Source organism: Rhyacophila brunnea, unplaced genomic scaffold, assembly GCF_057557595.1.
Source record: "Rhyacophila brunnea isolate RB1 unplaced genomic scaffold, BYU_Rbru_1.0 scaffold_12, whole genome shotgun sequence".
Lineage (NCBI taxonomy): Eukaryota > Metazoa > Arthropoda > Insecta > Trichoptera > Rhyacophilidae > Rhyacophila > Rhyacophila brunnea.
In genome coordinates this window covers 11564584-11584452 of record NW_028232774.1, presented here as the reverse complement: position 1 = coordinate 11584452, position 19869 = coordinate 11564584, and the positions used below count along the sequence as shown (strand labels likewise).

Sequence of the window (19869 nt, the reverse complement as noted above, 5' to 3'; positions counted from 1 at the left end):
AATCATCACTGAAACTTACTATTGGTTTAGTTTTCGGTTTAAAATAACCAGAAAAATGATAAAACATAATATACAACACTGTATAATTTACCAAATAATTTATATTATACACATACATAATAATATAATAAAAATAAACTGAATTTACCCATGCCTTTCATCTACGTACTAAAAAGGATTTTTATGGCATTAGACCCAGTCCCGTATGGCAATAACAATTTAAAATAGTTATATTTTCCGTACTAGCAATCTATCCATAGATTCAAATTTCAAACCAAACTGGCAACTGCCCGATTTTGAAACGTCAACATAGTCAACAATAATCAACCCATAAATTATAATATTCTATTTAGTAAAGTAAACAATGGTTTACGTATGAACTTAAATATTTGCGAATAAAGTGACAGATTTAACATGTCTGCTGAAAAAAAACGAACAGGTAAATACAACAAGCTTGTCCTTAAAAAAGAATTATTGGTTCGACAACATTAGAATACGACAGAAGTTACATCATAAAATACATTAAAATATCATTTTTTATGCATTATTAGGGACATACAAGATACACACATTTATTTTCCTTAATTTTAAAGGTTTACATTTCCATTTTACTTACACTCAACCGTGTGACGACCTTAAAATGCTTATTGCTCAATTTTGGCTGACATGAATTATTTTTGCCATATTATCAGTTTTAATGACGTTTATCTTTAGACTATTCAATAAATATGTATGTTTATGTACGCCAGGGGCGCCCCAACACCCCCGCTTGGAACAATCAGGATTTCTCTCCCACACAGTGGGGGTATATTTGCTCTAAATTAGAGCACATCAATTATTGTCAATATAACTTTTCATGAAGTGTAGGTATCATTGAAGTTTGTTCAAACCTTATGTTATTATATTAATGAACCACAATGTACATGCAAAATTCGTTCATATTACTTACTTAATGATTAAAAGTTTAAAAAAGGTAAATTGGTATATTTCGCTGAAAGTGTTTGTACAGGAAGGAGATTATATTATCAAACTTTATACGATGAATGCTTATTAGTCAATCACCTAATCTGAATTATGAATCTGCTATGAATCAAACATATACTATTAAATTAACTAGTTTTTTTTGCCATGTCCATACAAGAGATGCAGCTGTACTTTTCCTGTCCACGTTTAGTCATTGCTACGGCCACAATATTGACTTTCAACATGATGTAGCAAACAAACAAACCATCGCATGTGTTTTCCTCAGTTTCCCAGTTTATGATCGAGGAGATAATATTACATTGTATAAAAGAAATTTTTTAATTCTTCGTAACACTAAAACTATTTCCTTAATCTGAGTCTTCATCATATCTGATGGAGTCTGCACTCTTGTTGTAGTTTCTGAATTAAGTATGACATCTTCATCCAAAAAAGTTTTGAAGTGGTCGGACAAAATGATAACGAACTAACAACTGTCGATTCAACTTAATACCCCGTTTACACATGCATGGATTTACTGCTTACAGTACGTATTATCGCGGCCATAACAAAAAAATGCATGTGTAAACACGTATTATCGTGCAAATTGCATGCATGTATAAAAAAAGTTCAAAAACTTCTGAATTTTCACGCAACAATAGGACCGTGCAATACCTGCGCCTGCATAGTACAGGGATAGTAGCGAACCTGCCGGTAAAAAAACTAACTACACCGTGCAGACACTCATTTTGAGGTTAACTAATTTTCACAACCTATCAAATAGTACCATAAAATGACAACATCGCGTCTCACTTACTCTTGAAGAATGAGATTGGCGAGACAGTCAGCACTTTTATCTGTAATCAGCTATTATCGCGATAGTTTATAATATACACTATTGGTACAAGTAAATCCATGCATGTGTACAGGCGCTATAAACGGATATGTAGGAATATATCAATTTCCTTTTCAACAATCAACAGAAAGTTGAAGAACAAAGATTTACCTTTATCATTAAACGGAATGTTGGTCGTCTTGGGCCTAAAATTTAAGAAATCCTGAAATACGGATAAACATTTCTTTCTGTGAGACTACAATCTTTGGTTGGTGAGATCTTAGAAATCCCTTCAGTCATCGCCAACCCAACACCCTGATCTTTCTCTACACCAAACATACTTACCAACTTTTAGATAGTTTCAAATTGTGTTATTTGATAGTTCTAGCATCCAGCGATACAGAGACTCTGACAATAGAAGAGAGGAAAGAAAGATGCAGACAATTAATGGAGACAGTAGTTTCCATGCGCACGCAATACTCGAAACACATCAAGAAAATCAGCAAACGGATAGTGCACGAAGAACAGAGGCTTCACAAGAGAGACTTGGATCAAAAATTACCAGCCGATCCGACCCCTAAAACCATTCCTGAGACTCTACTTGACGACACGGTCATCGAAAAGTGGCGGCAAATGCGAAAAGAAGATTCTAGACGGAGAATAGAACTCGACAATCAACTCAGCAATTTACAAAAGATCACTAAACAGATTCGGAACGACAACGTCCACCGTATTACGAGAGAACCCGTGGACGCAAACACTTTGATTAACAGAGCGAAAAAAAAGAAAATGTGTGCAAATTGATTATATCAATATTTCTCACCTCTTAACTGCGGTGTATAGTGGATACAGTAGAATCTCGATTATTAGTAGTAATGATTGAGCATTAAGGTAGTTTGGATAATAACACATCCGGATAATCGAAAAAAACAAAAGAAATCTTGATAACTTTTCATATTATTATTTAAATATCTCACCTTTTTCTGATAGTCATTGTGTAATCCGGTTATTCAATGTTCTACTGTTTTTAAGGCTTGTGCGCACATGCACGGATCAGTTTAATACTTTTTCATGCACATGTTCAAATTCAAACCAATCTAACTTGCAATTCATGGATGACTAGTTTTTATTCTAAAAAACCTACATAAAATCGATTGATTGAACTGGTGTTTATGTGGTAGAATATTATAATGATTTTGAAACCGAGTTATTTTTATTTCAAAACCATTACATGAAATATGTTAATATGTCACTGTAGCACTAACTCTTTACTGTATTATATGTCATTCAGATAAATGGTAACATTTGTAAGTTATTTGACAGCAGTTCAAGTCTTTGAGCATGAGCCTATTTTTAATTATTTCAACCGTTTTAGTATGGTTTGGTTTGCATTTGACAGAATTCAAGCCGCTAATGCTCAATGATAGCAAAGCATCCGCAAACCTTTAATAAAAATAACTTTAAATTCTAATGGATTTAAGTTTTGTACTATTCCATTTGAGTCGTTTTTAGCGACGCGGGTGTCGCCATTTGACATCTTCAGGCACTATGTACACTCACCAAAAGGCAAATACACACTGACAACAAATGTTCGTTTTCACTGACCTTTACCATTAGTGAGTGCGTATAGTGTATGAAGACGCCGAAAGGCGAAACCCGGGTCGCAAAAAATGACTCAAATGGAATACTACAAAACTTAAATCCATTATAATTTAAATTCAAATTCCATCAAGTAAGTACCTTCAGTCGATAGTATTAATATTAACTTTACAATTTTAGCCTTCTTGCTAGCATAGACATTTTTAAAACATTGACATTGCATCAGTTTATCTTGTAAAACTCATCCCATTTAGATTTTAAAAAAAAATACATTTTTTATTGAATATCTACGTCTCTATGCGCTTCTTGCACCCATAACATTACAAAAACTTATATACATCGTGTCTATACAATGGAAAAATGTGCAAAACCTAAAAACTTAAAATCGTTTTCTTTTTATGTACATAGTTTGTTCTCTATTTTCATTGATAGAAATATTGAACTTCTTTTTAAAATGAAAATTCGACACTTGACTGTCTCCTGAAAAAAAGTTATATTGGATTTATGAGGTTTACAAGATAGACTGATGATATTATGATATAAGTACTTAGCATAAATAATATATTGTTTTATATTAGTATGGTGCTGACAGTGTCGGGATGTAGTATGTGGATAATTTTTGTATGGGGTCACATTTCAAAACTAATCAAAACTTTGTACAAGGTAACCTTTTTTGCTTTAACGTGATTATTTATCGCCCGCGATGGCCGAACGGTTTACGCATCGGCTTATAGTGTGTGGGTCCCATGCACGAATCCTGGGTCTGGCAAATACATATATTGTTTTTCGATTTGTGTTTGGATTCAGAGTATGGATCAAACAGGTTGAGCATGTGACTAACATCCATTTAAAAAAATTATTTAATATAGATAGATGTACATGTTGCATTAATATTGACTCACTAATGGACACAGCATGTGAACAATAAAAACCGTTTCACACGGGACACTTGTATGGCGAGAACCGCATTTACATATAAATGAACGCGACACTTGTGTCCCCGTCTGAACGCGCCCATTCAGTTATTTGTAAATGCGAAATCTCGCCACGCCGGTGGCGCCACACAAGTGTCCCGTGTGAAACGGGTCTAACGCTTGAAACCAGTGGTACTCCATCTGCATTTTGTATTCTTAGTTCAATGAAAACATATAAAACGTATGATTGACAATGGGTCTACAGGCTATCTCCGCCCTTTATCACTGCCAGTAACAGATTGTTATCATGTCACGTGAAATCATTGCCAGAACCTCAGAACATACAATAATAAAACTGACAACTTACAAGAACATTGTGTAAATTACCTGTCATTGAGATTATGTGACTCGAAAATGTGTAAATTTACCTCTTCTTATTGTGCCATCCCCTAGCAAAGGTCAGCCACCATCAGGGCGATCTTAGCCTTATCATCTGCTACCGTTGATTTTTCCTTGGATGACAAGTTGGGGAATGCTGTACTTTTGTCCTCTCATAATATGGCCGAGGTACTGTAGTTTTTTGATTTTGATACAACGCAGAACTTCTCAGTCTTTTCCCATATCTACATAAGACTAAAAAAAAATTCCATCATGTGTGAGGTTGGAGGTGCGATGTGATATGAGTGAGGTAACTTCAGTGTGGTTTTGATACATGTTCACTCTTTGCCCATGGCACGAGCTTACCGTGTACTCACGTTTGTTCACGTGATGTGATGATAATCCATTTCTGCCTTTAAGGGGACTCCGGACCAATGAACCTGGTTATGATGATTACAGCACTTTTGTAAATATTTGAACAATGAATAGTTATGGCTAGGATTCACCATATTTTATTTTTTTCAATGACAATAAATATGCTCCTTAATGTGCCTTATATTCGCAAAGATATTTTGTGTCTTGTGCTGAATGAGACGTGTAGACAATTACAAATCGGCTGGGAGTTTGGGACATGCCATCAAGCCGGGATGTATGGTAAGTCTCACTATGGCTAACCACTAGTGCAAATAGATGGTAAAAATATATAACTATCAGTATAATATATTATAGAATAAGTTAAAAATATGTATCATTTTATATTCTGACATGTGTAGATATTATATTGCTAATTTTTATGTACAAAGGTACAATAAAATGAAACGTGAAATTAAATATTGTTTTATTGTGCTCAATGCCAAAGATTAAAACCAGTGATGGATGCGCAAGACCCTTTAGTGGAGGGACACGGTGTCTATTAGGGCCCTTTTTAAAATAAAATTACTTAAATTCAGGGTAGCTACATTATCACAGTTGGTAGAAATATGTATTGACATTAACTCGAATGAGCTATTCTATTGTTTTAGGTAATACAGATATTTCTTACACTATTTTATTGTTAAATTCCACAACACATAATGTGCAACCCTTGTTTCAAACAAAATATGTTCGGGGATCTGAGAAATTCTGAACGATACATATTGCAATATCTGTTGTAGTGTCTGCTGTGATCTTGGGAAAAATGAACTTTCTTGATATTTCATTATGCCATCTTCTAAAATGTCACAACTTCATTTTATTAGTTCCTAGTGCCGACTATAAAGTGTGCGGGGTGCACGAATCGGCCGGTAATGCCATATCGTGAATAGCGGGAAGTAGTGAATACCATCAGTATTAATTCCTGATGATGAGATTGATGTTCAATAATTATGCAGTCATGGACCTATGTGAAATGGTACTACTTAAACAACTGGCTAAAAGCAAAGCCAGTCTAAATCTAAACGCACTCTGAAAAAGACAGAGGGAACGTAACCCTGTTACCGAGCGACTATATGACACATGATCTACTTTTGATCTTGTTAATACATAAGCATATTAAAAATGAAGCATGTAAATTAAAAACCATCTCTTGAAGGCGAAGCGTGTCAAAAATGCCCAGGCTAATCTGCCCAAAGTGTTTATGAATAGTGTTTGCTCCATCCTGCCAACTTGAACTTTTTTTATATTTGATAAACAATTTTTTTTACGTTATAAGCAACGTCCCCTCTAATTTTTCTATTGTGTGTGCGGATCATCAACGCATCTGAGTAGTGGCGTAACCAGGGTTGGTGTCACCCGGTGCGGTAAATTTACGCCCCCCCCTCCCCCCACAAACACTGTGATGTTTTCTCAATAAGGACTACTATGAGACTGTACTGACAATGTTTCTTGCAAGTTGAAACATCTCAAAGACTAAGAGGTGTAGATGACCCGGCATGTGGCCCTATGTAGGTGGTCATTGATAAACACTAAAATACGTACATATCTTCTTTTCGTATACTTTGGTACACGATAGAACGGGACGGATATAGTGATCCCGCTTGATGTAAAATTTTACTTGTGTGCTCGCTTTAGTCGCACTTGACCTTCTCCTTCCGAGAAATGAGTCAAAGAATAGTGCATGTAATGGTTTTGTGCATTTGAGCAAAACTAAAATCTGGCAAAGGAAACTTTCGTTTTTAATATTTTGGTGTAAGGACTGTGCGGGGGATGAAAATATGTGTGCGGGCGACACATTTTGGTAAGTGTGCGCGCACACACCTTAGAGGGAATGTTGGTTATAAGTAGTCAATATAAGTGCAAAGATTCTTTATTTTTACTATACTCGTCTACATTTGACAACCGGTGTTTCATTGTTTTCTCGGTTATGCTCGTAAAATAGGTGGGATTACGTTTATGTTGAAAGCGAAAACGCCATTACCACATTTTAGGTTATTTTCTTCTTTACATATGTTAACTTTAGCTGTTGTCAAGGAGTCCATATACTAACATAACATAATGCAAAATCTTACGTGATCAGAAATGCATACCCCAAATTTTCAAGGCATTATCGGACACCCGTTCATAATACTTACTTTTTAAGTTATGTTTTAAGCAACGTGATATCTTTCATAGTACTGTTTATTTCAAAAATCAAGCCTCGGGTAGGTACATACATTTGTCGAAGGCGTTTGATGTGATCATCGCACAAATAAAATCACTGCCATTTGAATGTACACTTCAGTTCGGTTGCAATCATCGCATAAGCAAAAGCACACCATTAGTAGATAATTACATTTTAAAAAAATTTGGCCTGCGCGATTAACATATTTTTTTATGTTTTATTTGATGGTCAAAAAATATTTTATAAAATAAAGTTAAAGGAAACTCAACAGAACAAAGGTTGAATGTATAAAATAATACCACCCCACCATTACGTTTGATATTGTATTTATTTAATATTTTATCAAAATACAGTTCATAAAGAAATTGATTCTTGTCAAAAAACATATCGTCGTCATACAAGAGAAAAGTGACCAAGTGCATTTTTTACGAAATTGGTTTTTTTGACTATTTGACATGTTACTAACATAATGGTTGTCTGGGAAAAATTACCAACTGAATTTCACCCTGGAAACATACTATCTCGAATTTATCAAAATGACTATCTGCATTGAAACACATTTTGTTGCCAAGCAAAATTGACTATTGGACACATGGTCATTTCTCTTTGTAGTCTTTTACAATAAAAAATGACCAAGTGAAAGTTGGGCAGTTTTCCTTGTAGTAGTTATTCTCAACGCCGCGAAGTTAGTAATATATTTCTTACGAAACGTTTAACTTTTCAATTTTTTCTCTTTGTAAAGTGATAAAATTCGTTCATAAAATGAGTTGTAGAAGTAAATTAATGGTGGAAATGTGTCAAAACCAAGACAGAGGTGAGTTGGAATCTATTTTTTTAATCCATTGTATAAACATAAACATCTTCAGAGCTGCTCAATGCCAACAAAATAAAAATAAAATTAGTGAGCCATATGCAGTGAATGAGTTAAGAACCAAATGCCGCCTATTCGACGCTTGCATTCTGATGGTGCTGCTTTACGGTAGCGAATCATGACACCTTATGAAGGCTCAGAGCAACCTTATACTGAACTTCGAAAAAAGATATTTGTGACGGATACTGGGTGTGCGGTGGGTATGACTTTATGAGCAACGAGCAGATTAAAGAACGCACCAAGTAGCCTCTCTTCAGAGAGTGAAGAGGCGACGTTGGACCAGAATTTCAACCTGGCTTGCCTGTTCTTCAAGCGAACCGGATTCCAGCGTCCTGGAAGGCCGCTAAATACTATCTATAAAGTTTATACGGCAAAGCTACGGGATGCTAGTTTGACCTGGAACAATGCAGGAAGACTGGCGAACGACAGAGATTCTTGGAGGCGCCTGGTGTCCATATGCTCTAATTAAAGGGCTGATATGGCCGAAGAAGATCTTAAATTACTTGCTGCCAAAATTATGAAAAATCGGTATGATCATGACAGACCAGGACACATTCTCTATAAGTATTCATATAACGACGACTTTCAAACCCTGTCAGTGTTTGGGCGAAGTCAGCCACCACGTTTTCCCCCATTAAAATACTTAGTCAAAGAAGAACTCACTATAACCAGGTTAAAAAGGAGAGCAATTCCTCGTGATTATCATGGATGGTACAGATCACTTGCTGGAAATAACATGCCAGACAGGGCACCAGAATCAAACTTGGATTCTGAATCTGAAGCAGAGTAATTTTTTACATTATATCATTTTTATGTATATTTTTGTGACTGTTGTACTTTTTCATGTAAAGCAACTGGGTATAAGTTTCCATCGAAAATTAAAAAAAATGTGTTCTATTTTCGCCATTCTATTCAGAATGCACTAGAAATAAAGTCAATTTGAAAGAAAAATACCTATACTTCATTTTTGTTTCACCTTTATTCCAAGAATGAAAAGTGACCATCTGCAATTTTTCCATTAATTCATGGGTGGTAAAACTGACCAACTTCGTTTTGTATTTTTAAAAACTAGAACAAAAGTGATTTTTTATAATATTATAATTTCATTTTGAAAGTAAATATCATATCTACACTCACAAAAATAACCAGAAATGTGAATGCAATATAAGGATTTTTTAGATAGATTACAAATGTTAAAATGGCTCTCCTGAACAATTTACTATTTTACACTTGGTCACTTTCTCTTGTATGACGACGATATTTGGTAAAGGTTTATGATTTTATTTAAAACAATAAATTTTAAAACCTTAAACTCATTCTCACATGTAGTCACATTCACGATATAGCAAAACAATTGTATGCGAAATTGGCATATTCAAGTCATTTTGATATTTTAAAGACTTATCTCACTTTTCCTTTCACACACACACAATATTATGCTCAATTTTCATCATTGACACCCTTTAATGTTATGAAGAATTTTAAATGGCCGCTTTGCAAGCTTTCTCATTTCATTTTTACCAAAATTCATCCATCCATCAATCTTATTACTAATGATTGAAGTTTCCAATTTATCACATGGGCTATGGGAGTGAGAGGGGTAATTGGAATTTAGGATCTGACGTGTCCCTAAGGTGATGGGCTGCTATTGCCAAGGGGGCAGTGGCGGCAGGCGGTAAGAGAGACGCCTCTCGCTCCAAGATGTTTGCAGCGGCACCGAGAGCTTCTGCCCATCCCAGGGCTAAGGCTGCTTTCCGAATTCTGTTAACTTCCTGCGCAGGAAAACAAATTTATTTTGATTTTCCACTAATAAAATACAAATAGTCACTGTGGTAAATAAGCTGGCTGAATTCTGTCAAATTTATCCGAGTAATTTAGTTTACTTTCAATAAACATGTTAACATGGGTCAATGAGAAATGGTACCAGTCTCAGGAAATACAAACTAGAATTGAGATCGCAAAGAGTGCCGTTCTTAAAATGAGACACCTCCTTAGCAATCGAGTCCTTAACCTAGGCCGAGACTGCGTATGGTACATTATGTTCTCAATTCTTTTCAATGGTATGGAAGAATGGACGCTAAACCAGGAGACGTCACTGAGAGTTGAGGTTGAGTTGAGTTCTGCGTAGATTAAAGATCTGAAAACTACAGTAAATCAGCCACATTATGAGAGGACAAAAGTATTTGATATTTCAATAATATGGGAAATAAAAGCGTTAAACTGGGAATTAAATGTACTAAAATACGAAGGTGCTGCAGAAACTAGACGCAAATCAAGGTAAAATTTGAATTTACGCTTCTATACGACAATAATATTTAAAACAAAATGAATGTATGTATGTATCGAATATAAAAATGACTACCACCTTTGTAATTTCTACCAAAGTAGATGCCATTAGGATGATTCCGAATTTAAGTCCTTGGAACAACATGCAAATATGGTGTCGACCAAGTAGGGGTTCCCTGTGATTTTACAGAATAGATTAAAAATCTTTCAAATTATAAAGATTGAGAATCACCAGCATATTTTAATATGATGCTTAAGACTAGCTTGTATGAGGTCTTAGGTTGTCCAGCGATCGAAATCATGTTACATGGCTTATCTGTCTCAGACGGTCAAATTATTTTTTTCCATGAGATGGAGCGATAATTTTACCGATTTTACAAACCCAAACTGCGCACCGGTCAGCTGTCAAAACAGTTAAAATAGCGTAATTATTAGATAATATTGGTTGATACTTAGTCGATAACGAAAGGTGTTTGTACAAATTCCACTCAGTATCTGAGACATTTTCCTGTTATATATTGTCAATGAAGAATGCTTCATTCTTAAATCATAATCTGGAATAAAAAATAAAAATAAATAACCTAACCTAAATGAATGCCAATCAAATCGAACAACTTAAATTGGTACGACGACTGACCTTGTAGAAGTGATGTGTCTTATCAGGCAGTTTTCTGGCATGCCTCAGGAGTTTATGAAGGTCAGCTTGAAGACCAGCAGACCTTACCCAGACTGTACCGGCGCCAGCATAGCTACGTCTCTCAGCTGCTCGTACAGGAAATATCTCACCTACAAAATAGTTAAATGATATTCAACTTCCATTGATCGTGTACCACTGAACTACATGATTTATAGATGACGTTAGTTATACAGTACTCTCTCAGTAATCCGCCACCCCAAAAACCAGACAAGTGGCCAATTAGTGAAAGCGGCGGATTATAGTATATACATACAAATTATGGTAAAAATTAAAACAGGTATTTCGTAAAAACAGTTTTTTGAGAAATTTGTATTAGCAAATTACGGTTTATCAAAATCAAGTACTTATTTACTAAATTATACATACTATTTATGAACTAAGTTTATTAACTAAAGGAAGCAGTTCACTTGACACAACCAGTTCTTCAGTGAGGCAGATATTCTTGAATGGCTTAGGATTCCTGGCTTTCCCTATGACCAAAAGCTTCATTTTGTGTGTCCCGGTTGGTTGCATTGGAGCATGGCATAATTATGATGCGGTCCTTGGGCACTTTCCTCCCGTTTTACGAAGGCGATGTTTCCAAAATAAACCCGTCTCATCTGCGTTGTATACTTGTACGCGGCGGACTACTGAATTTGACAATCGAATACCGGCGAATTATAGAGCTTGATTTTGTGCTTTCAACTAGTAAAAATAACGGCGGATTATAGTAGTTGTCGAATAATCGAGCGGCGGATTACTGAGAGTGTACTGTATTAGTAATTTCATTATGGTGTAATTTTAAAACTTCAGATACCATAGTTATTAGAATTAATTCGTCAGTCATAGACGAATCAGAGTATTGAACGAGGAATGAATATTGAAATCTTTTAATCATTTAGAAAACTGTTACATACCTTGGTCGGCTGGATCAACAGGTCCCAGTTGTCCTAAAGGTCCAAGCCACGGCACTGCATCGTCCCCCGGCGGCAACACGCTAAGCATCAGATTGGATTTCTTCTTCGAGTCGGCCCAAGAGTGAACGAGTCCATACCAATGCTCTCCCAATTCCACTAGTCCCGCCATATTTTCCACCTAAATAAGATTAAGAAAATCATAGAAGCGTAGATGTCGAGAAGACACCAATTAATGAAAATGGAGCATTCGTTTATGAAAGTGCAGCACTTACAGCCAACAAAAAAGGTCACCTAAGGCTAATAATTCACTCAGAAGTCATTTGTAGCAAGATCACATTTGCGTTCTGAGATTTATTTATCAGGGCCACGCTGCAAAACAGTGTGTTGTTTTTTTGCATTAGTGTTACAAATTTACAAGAAGCATGTTCATCCTATAGGGATATAGTAACATCTATTGACAAGAAAGGAAAACTAACTGTCTCGGTCGATAGTGATGTCACTCCTCACCGAACAGTTGACATAAATTGACGTGTCCATCCGTAAGTGATGTAAAACTAAATAACATTAAATAATTATACGTCATGGAATAATAACAAATGGTGCCTTGGTGGTTAAATGAATAAACTACAAATGTAATGGTTCAAATACATTATGATCACGTCACGTATTGTCACAAGCTGGTACGGCGACAAATTTAGTCTTTGGTTTCATCATTCTACAGAATATTTTGAACAATCACTATCTCTATAAATTCAATGATGGAGAGTGCCATCTCTAATGTATTAGTATTTTGAATTATTATTCATGCTAATTTCAATTCATTTTAACAGTTTCTACGTGTGCGTCCGTTAAAATTACTTGCGATATTGCATCCATACATAATATTTTGAACAGAACCCAACCTGAAGACCATAGATAATAAATAGTAATTTAATAGAAAATCCACAGAGAAAACAAAGAACACGCAATTTTGACATGAGTCGAAAATGTGTAGGCATGTAGAAAATGATAAAAAAAGTTCATTTAGTCATGCGGGTGTCGATGTAGCGCAGTACGCGTGAGGTGACCTCATTGTAGTTCTGGTGATTTCAGCAGATTTTGCTAACTGACAATTTTCGTTTAAAGGTTCAAAATGTGCTACGGGATGGGAGCATCATTCTGATAATATTTTAAATAGCAAAAAAAACGACATTACACACTTTTTTCCCGTAGCGGCAGCTTACTGTGACATGACGTGGTCATAATGTGTTTGAACCTTAATCCTTTCAAATGAATAAACAACGATAAAAAACAATTCCATGTTTGATAATTAAATTTAGTAGCTGTACGTGTTCCGAATAACAAAGTAATTGAAACTACAAACAAAAAATTACAGAGAATATTATACTAAAATCATCCCATAATCTGGGCAAATGGTGAATTGTTTACTTATGTGTTGTAATATCTACCTTTAGTGATCCATGCAGTAAAACACAGAAGTTAGGAGCTCTACCGGCATCTGTAATATCTTCTTCAGGGATGATAGGAACATCCAATGTATCCCCCTAAAACAAAACATTAAACAAAGTTTTATGATATGCGGTCGACAAATATTGGTCACACTGGCTTAGATCTTGATACCTCCAGGATTTTAGCTGGCAGGATATAGTCGTGGGGATACATGCTTGTTATCTTGCAGAGAATATTCTATTGAGACAAGAACAGTACAGTCGGCGTAATGTTTACATCTATCTATAGTCGGGCTGCGGTGCGATATGGTAAATTTCGATCATAGCGCTAGTAATCTCTGCAATGTTCTGAGATTTAGCGACGCTTACTCTAAATATCCCCAACGTGCTAATGCATTTTTTTTTCATAAATAGCGCAAATATAAAAAAATCTACATGCATACATTCAAAATTCTGTCTTAAATAACTAAATTAGATATACATGTACATACTTTGACTCCGGGTGTTGGAGGTTTCGGTGGTGCAGCGGTAATAGACGGCGGGGAAGTGGGCAATATCAAGTGACGACTCAAAGCCATTGGTGAACCTAACAGCGAAGTAACATATAAGTACCCATTTACACATATATATCACTTAAACCTACAGGTAGAACCAAGCGTTTTATATTTGTACCTTTGTAGACTGAGTACAAATTTATAAGACGGTTTTGTGTAGTTTTTGTGCTCAAAAATAATAGTTTAAACTAAAAGATTATATACAATAAAATTTAATTAAAACAACTGATAATACTGACTATTTATGATGGCCAATGGGTAGCCATATAAAGCAAATTCTATCGGATAATAAATATTATGTTGGTGTTATTGATCACCTTAAATATTAAATTCACCTATACCAAGTTATATAGGGTGAAGGTATGCTGTGGAGATCCGACATAAATAGTGTACGCTAAATTTTGTCAGTCATACTTATTTGTTTTCATTGAACTAAGAATATAAATAATTGCAGATGGAATTGGTTAATTTTTAAAATTCAATTAAACCCTGCCTAAGCCAAACCATATTAGTAGAGGTAGACTGTGGAGATTTTCGGTAATAAATATTTTTATATTATACTTATAGATAACCGAAAAAAAAAATATTTTTTAAAAACGGTACATGTTCAAACACGCGCGTTACCATGATCTTACTCCCTACTTCATTTATCGTTTGTCAATTTATGGCTACGGCCGTATGTTGTAGCTTAGCCACTGGGAAATGCCAATAGAAATGGCGTATTTAAAAAAAATACTACCTTATTCTTAGGTCAATAATTATTATAAAGCAAACATTATCCATAGAATGTTTATCACATTTGAATGGTCAAAGACATAGCTTATAATCAGTATTTTTAGAATTATCTTTAATGTGTAAATCTTGCCCATTTTTTGAATAATAAAATGGCTAATTCTTGTCAAATTTGGGATCACAGAGATTATCAATATAATTTTTTATTGTAAATATTTCACTATAATAATGTCGACATATATTTTACTAATGGTTTTATAAATGCTTTTAAAAATTAATAAAAATAAAAAATCTAAACACCACTTCACATGGACGTACTGAAATATTAGAGCGCGAGGTTTAAAAGAATACTATTTTATGTATTAAAAATACTTTATGCAGTCATCAAATGTTTAAAATAAATATAAAGGATAATAAGGCTTCAAAATTATGTAAATAGATTATCTACAACCTTTAAGGAATGTCCAGGATCATACTTTGAAAATAGCATAAAACCTCCATTTTGACCATGCGGCACACGTCCCCCCTTAACAATTCCAAAAATACACTTATAAACTGCACTATGAATTATTAATACACTATTTTAGCTTCCCTTATATATACAAAGAAAATTTATATAAAGAGCGGACTTGTTCCATTATTATATTGGACATTTGGCACCTGCAGTTAGCTGTTGTGTGTGAAGAACGAAAACGCATTTATTTATAGGTTTAGGAATTTGAAATTTTGTGTGAGCATAGAAAACATGCTTTATAACAAAACGCCATCAAAATCTAATTTTTGTTAAAAAATGCAGTTGGTTGGTTTGTAGATAAAACAGTCGATTTGTATTCTTAGTTCGAACAAAAACAAATAAGTACGACTGACAAAGTTTGGTCTACTAATTATATAAAATAAAGACATCTAAAACTCAATCTTCTTTTGGCTCTACCGAAAAATAGTGATTTTAGACACTGTTTCTTATCTCCTTTCGCATATAAATATATACATTCATTGTTACTGACCTATGTCCTGGATGGAAATAAATCCGCAAATCTCCAGGTTGCTGTTCATCGTGAGCTTGATGGAGTCAAAATCGGTGATGTGGGTGTGAGGTATGGGAGCGGGGGCGAGTGTGACCTTGGCTTCGAGCGCCCCGCACGACAAAGTGCCTCGCCACGCCGCCAGCTGCTCGTTACAGAGTTTTTTGAACATCGCAGTCACCTTAATATAAATTTTCATCAAAATTACTAGCTTTTCCTATGCGTGTTATAAATAGTTACCTAATGCTACATCCTCCCAATGGACACACTTTGTCTTTTACAAATAAATCTTAATCAATACTACAAAGCTAGTTACAAATTAACCTCCAATATGAAATGGTTTATAGTTAATTTAATCCTTAGAATTATAAACATACCACATAAGCGTGAAGTTTGATAGTTTTCACAGAAAGTAATAAGTCATAGTTGGAACAGCGCCAAGTGAGGAAAGTGATGTAATAAACTTGATGTAAGTGAAGTCGGGAATATAACTAAAAATCAAATCCGTGCACAATAGAATAAATCGCATCTATGTATGTTCCATGTTAAATTATTCTACTATAGCAATACTTTCTTCAGCTTCCCTTTCATCATGTCATAGAAGAAGAATTATCTTCGACATTCGACGATTCGTATCTTTTTTGCAATATATATTTTATTAAATCAGACCCATATTAACCTATAGGTCAGAATGCTGGGCTTTATCAAAAAAAGATGAGAGGAAGCTGGATATCTTTGAAAGACAGATATTAAGAAGAGTGTTCGGAGCTGTATGTGAAGAGGATGGCACGTGGCGAGGAAGGTACAACCATGACCTATATGCGTTGTATGTAGATCCCCCTGTAGTCTCACACACGTGAAAGTGGGGCGACTTCGTTGGGCAGGCCATGTCTCAAAGATGGAAGACACCCAACCACCAAAGAGGCTTCTCTTCAACAGACCAGAAGGAAAAAGGAGGGTCGGGAGACCTAGGCTGGACTGTATAGAAAGAGACACGGCATCCCTGAGACTAAGGCTTGCGGCAGACAGAGAGGAGTGGAGACGTTTCCACATTAGATTGTTGTGCCTATATTTTATTACAAATCTACTCACAGATACAGGACTGAGAGGATGTTCTGGCAGATGTAATGTTCCAGGTGGCGCCCCTCCGCCACTTCCTGCTGAATCAATCATTTTCTTGTAGATAGGTGTTGCTAGAATAAAAATTAAAAATGAATTATCCAATGACAAGGAAAGCTGTAAATTATTAAATAAATTATATTTCTATGAAAAATAGTCAGTATCAACTTACATGTTACGAGTGAAGCCTCGCTTGGTGATGCGATACAGAGGATATGAAGACTACATGGGAAGCTCGGGGGTGGAGGTAAGAGCGGTGATCCCACCATTGCTCCAGCGCATCCATCAGTTACCTGCAATATATAAAGTTCGTAATATCTCTTTTTGTGTCTGTCAGAGGTACAAGTATTCCTTGACTTATGACCAAGTTACATTCCTACACATGAGTTTTGTAGAAAATATGACATACCCTTTTTTGAATGTTTGTAGCGCTATTTTATACCCCGTTTACACGTGTATGGATTTACTGCTGACAGTACGTATTATTGCGGCCATAACAAGAAAATGTACGTGTAAACATGTATTAATTATCCTGCAGTTGCAAGATTGCATGCATGAATCAAAAAAGTTCGGAAGCTTCTGAATTTTCATGCGACAGTTAAAAAACTTTGTGGGTCATTGGGTTGAGTTTATTGTGCACTATTTATGGCGGATCTTAACAGCCTACCTCCACCCTTCGCCACTAACACCACGTATTATTGCGAAATCTTTCATGGACCAATGCTTTCTTGGTTTATTGGTGGTTTATTTTACAGACACTTCACTAAAACCCACTGAGAGGGATGAAAAGAATTAGTGGAGGCCTTCATAAGGCAGTGTATCCACTTACGGTGCTGATTATGTATTAATATTCTAGCAAAAAATTTACCTTATCTTATAGGTAAATTATTATACAGCGACACCATGGGTAGGACAAACGCGCCTTGCAGTTGTAGTGGTATTGTTTGCTAGCATTGAAACAGGCAATGTCGCAAGCAATTCAATACACTCGCGAATCGCCTATGGTGCCACTGTAGAATGATTTCATTTTTTTAGATTGATAATGTAAAATCTTACGAGTATGTTTATTTTTCTAATCTTCTTTGTTTGACTTTCCTTGTCATATTCTGATGATGTAATCATAGCCTAAAAGAACTCTCTCAATATTATAGAATTCACAAATACTTTGTTTCAACCATTAATAAGCCACATGGAAGAATTGAAACATAAAAGATTGTGCCGTTTACTAATTCAAATGAGATAATAATAGACAGTGTTGTGTTGATTGATAATAATGATGATCCACATCGAAAGTTTTATTTTCTGATTATTTATAATGTATTTTCTCATTTCATTAAAAATGGCTATTTATGTCAATGTGATATTAAGTACTTATTACAAAATGAAACATTTAACATAAAAACACAAGCTTTAATTATTACCACATTAGCAATTAATTAATAGATTTATCTGACATACGTGGAGTGTCCTATACATAAATACTAAAAATGTGGCACTTTGGTGTTTTTGTCGGCGTAGGTTGCTGATCACTGGGTTGAGGGCTACTCTAAGTGATGTGTTGAAGCTTATTGATGTTTCTTGTTAAAACTGCTGAGCTTTCACCTATCGTCTGAAGCTGACATAATATGATGATTTTAATACCAAGATAATGTGCGCATGAGTTTGGTGCCCCCAATCGGCCAGAACGGTAGAATAAGCGCAGTGAAGAGCTGTGTCCAGGCATGTTTTGTCAAAGTCTTCCAATTGCCGAAGTTTTGATTTGATTGCCTCATAATCTCGAGTGAAGCCACACAAAACTAAAACAAAAAACATCAAATTAAACTACAACAAAAAAAAAGGTTACAACAATGTATGGCATATATTAAATTTAGAAGTGTTATTAGATTAGTTAATGGTAGTATGTGTATTAATTTAGGAACTCAAAAATAGACCTAACATAACCTAATTATTTTTTGAGTTATAGTGCCGCCGCAAATGCCCACATGAGCTTTTATAATTTTTTTATACGAAAACAGTTTATTCTTATTCCATGCAGACAATTATATTAAATACTTATTACTTTTCGATCCAATAATAGTTAATTTAAAATTTGTTATTTTCATACATTTCGATGCATCATTAACACACACTAAGATTATGTTAAGTTATATTAGGTTAGGTTAGGTTATGTTGGGGAAAAGGAAAGTTATAAAAGCTCATGCGGGCATCTGCGGCACTTTTACCATTTTTTGGCAAGAGTAGGTTATGTTGGGCTTAGATTTGTTTTTTGGTTTCAAAAGACTAGGGTCAAGACAATTCAGAGTACTGTATCTTTAACCAAATAATTTCGATTGAAAAAAATACATTTCTATATAATATTAAATGCCAGCAGTGAACGAAATGTCCACTTATGAAGTCGTGAGTTCGAATCTCGCGTTTGGAAAATTCACATGTTATTTTTCAACGTGTGTTTAGGTTTAGATAGAGCATTGATTGACCTAATAAGTTGATATTCTGGTAAAAGAAATTCGAATGGGAGGTGTCAAGATCTTTATCGAATTGTAGAGCTAATGAAGAAAACAATTAGTTTAAATTAAATTACCTTCGTACAGTGAAGAGAACACAATTAAAGCTACGAATTCAAGTTTAGAATTCGCAGATAAGTGGTCAAGAATTGTATTTACACCGGTAACCGCTAAATTATATCTAGTAAGAGTTCTTCCAGAGTCTTGAACTACCAGGGGCCTGGACATGGACAGAGAAACATCCACTAATATCACTATCGGCATTTTATCAATCGCAATCTAAAAAATACTATTGACAAAATCCTAACCTCATCTAAACTTTTTGTGTAATTTTGACAGATCAACATTTGTCGGGTTGTCAGACTACAAAATCAATATTTCCCGGCAATAGTTTTTCTGAATCGGGTTCGAAGAGAAAAAATTGTATTTGACTGAGTAAGTAGATAAAAAAAGAGTTCGTTACTTTAAAAAAAATA

The 19869-nt window shown here is 35.0% G+C and overlaps 2 protein-coding genes across 2 annotated transcripts; one reads left to right on the top strand and one right to left on the bottom strand.

Moving 5' to 3' along the window:
• The first annotated feature begins 256 nt into the window (after positions 1–256).
• On the top strand, positions 257–3652 carry LOC147077770 (uncharacterized). The gene is made up of 2 exons (XM_085940135.1): positions 257–439; positions 2178–3652. The coding sequence occupies exons 1-2, from the start codon at positions 415–417 to the stop codon at positions 2597–2599; spliced, it is 447 nt and encodes a 148-aa protein (XP_085796261.1). The 5' UTR covers positions 257–414; the 3' UTR covers positions 2600–3652.
• A 3923-nt stretch (positions 3653–7575) lies between these two features.
• IntS14 (integrator complex subunit 14) lies at positions 7576–19735 on the bottom strand. Its single transcript, XM_085960750.1, has 10 exons — positions 19471–19735; positions 18531–18685; positions 17062–17182; positions 16863–16963; positions 15753–15951; positions 13954–14048; positions 13463–13558; positions 12015–12192; positions 11059–11207; positions 7576–9907 (listed from the first exon to the last, which is right to left on the bottom strand). Exons 1-10 carry the CDS (start codon positions 19655–19657, stop codon positions 9719–9721), a joined length of 1470 nt encoding a protein of 489 aa, XP_085816876.1. The 5' UTR covers positions 19658–19735; the 3' UTR covers positions 7576–9718.
• Between the last annotated feature and the right edge of the window lie 134 nt (positions 19736–19869).

Coding starts and splice junctions, on each gene's coding strand:
- IntS14 (XM_085960750.1), bottom strand. CDS start 19,657: ATGCCGATAGTGATATTAGTGGATGTTTCTCTGTCCATGTCCAGGCCC. Junction 17,183..18,530: donor CTCATGCGCACATTATCTTG/GTATTAAAATCA, acceptor TATATATTGCAG/GTAACTGATGGATGCGCTGG. Junction 12,193..13,462: donor TACTGCATGGATCACTAAAG/GTAGATATTACA, acceptor AATCTTATTTAG/GTGGAAAATATGGCGGGACT.
- LOC147077770 (XM_085940135.1), top strand. CDS start 415: ATGTCTGCTGAAAAAAAACGAACAG. Junction 440..2,177: donor TGCTGAAAAAAAACGAACAG/GTAAATACAACA, acceptor GTTATTTGATAG/TTCTAGCATCCAGCGATACA.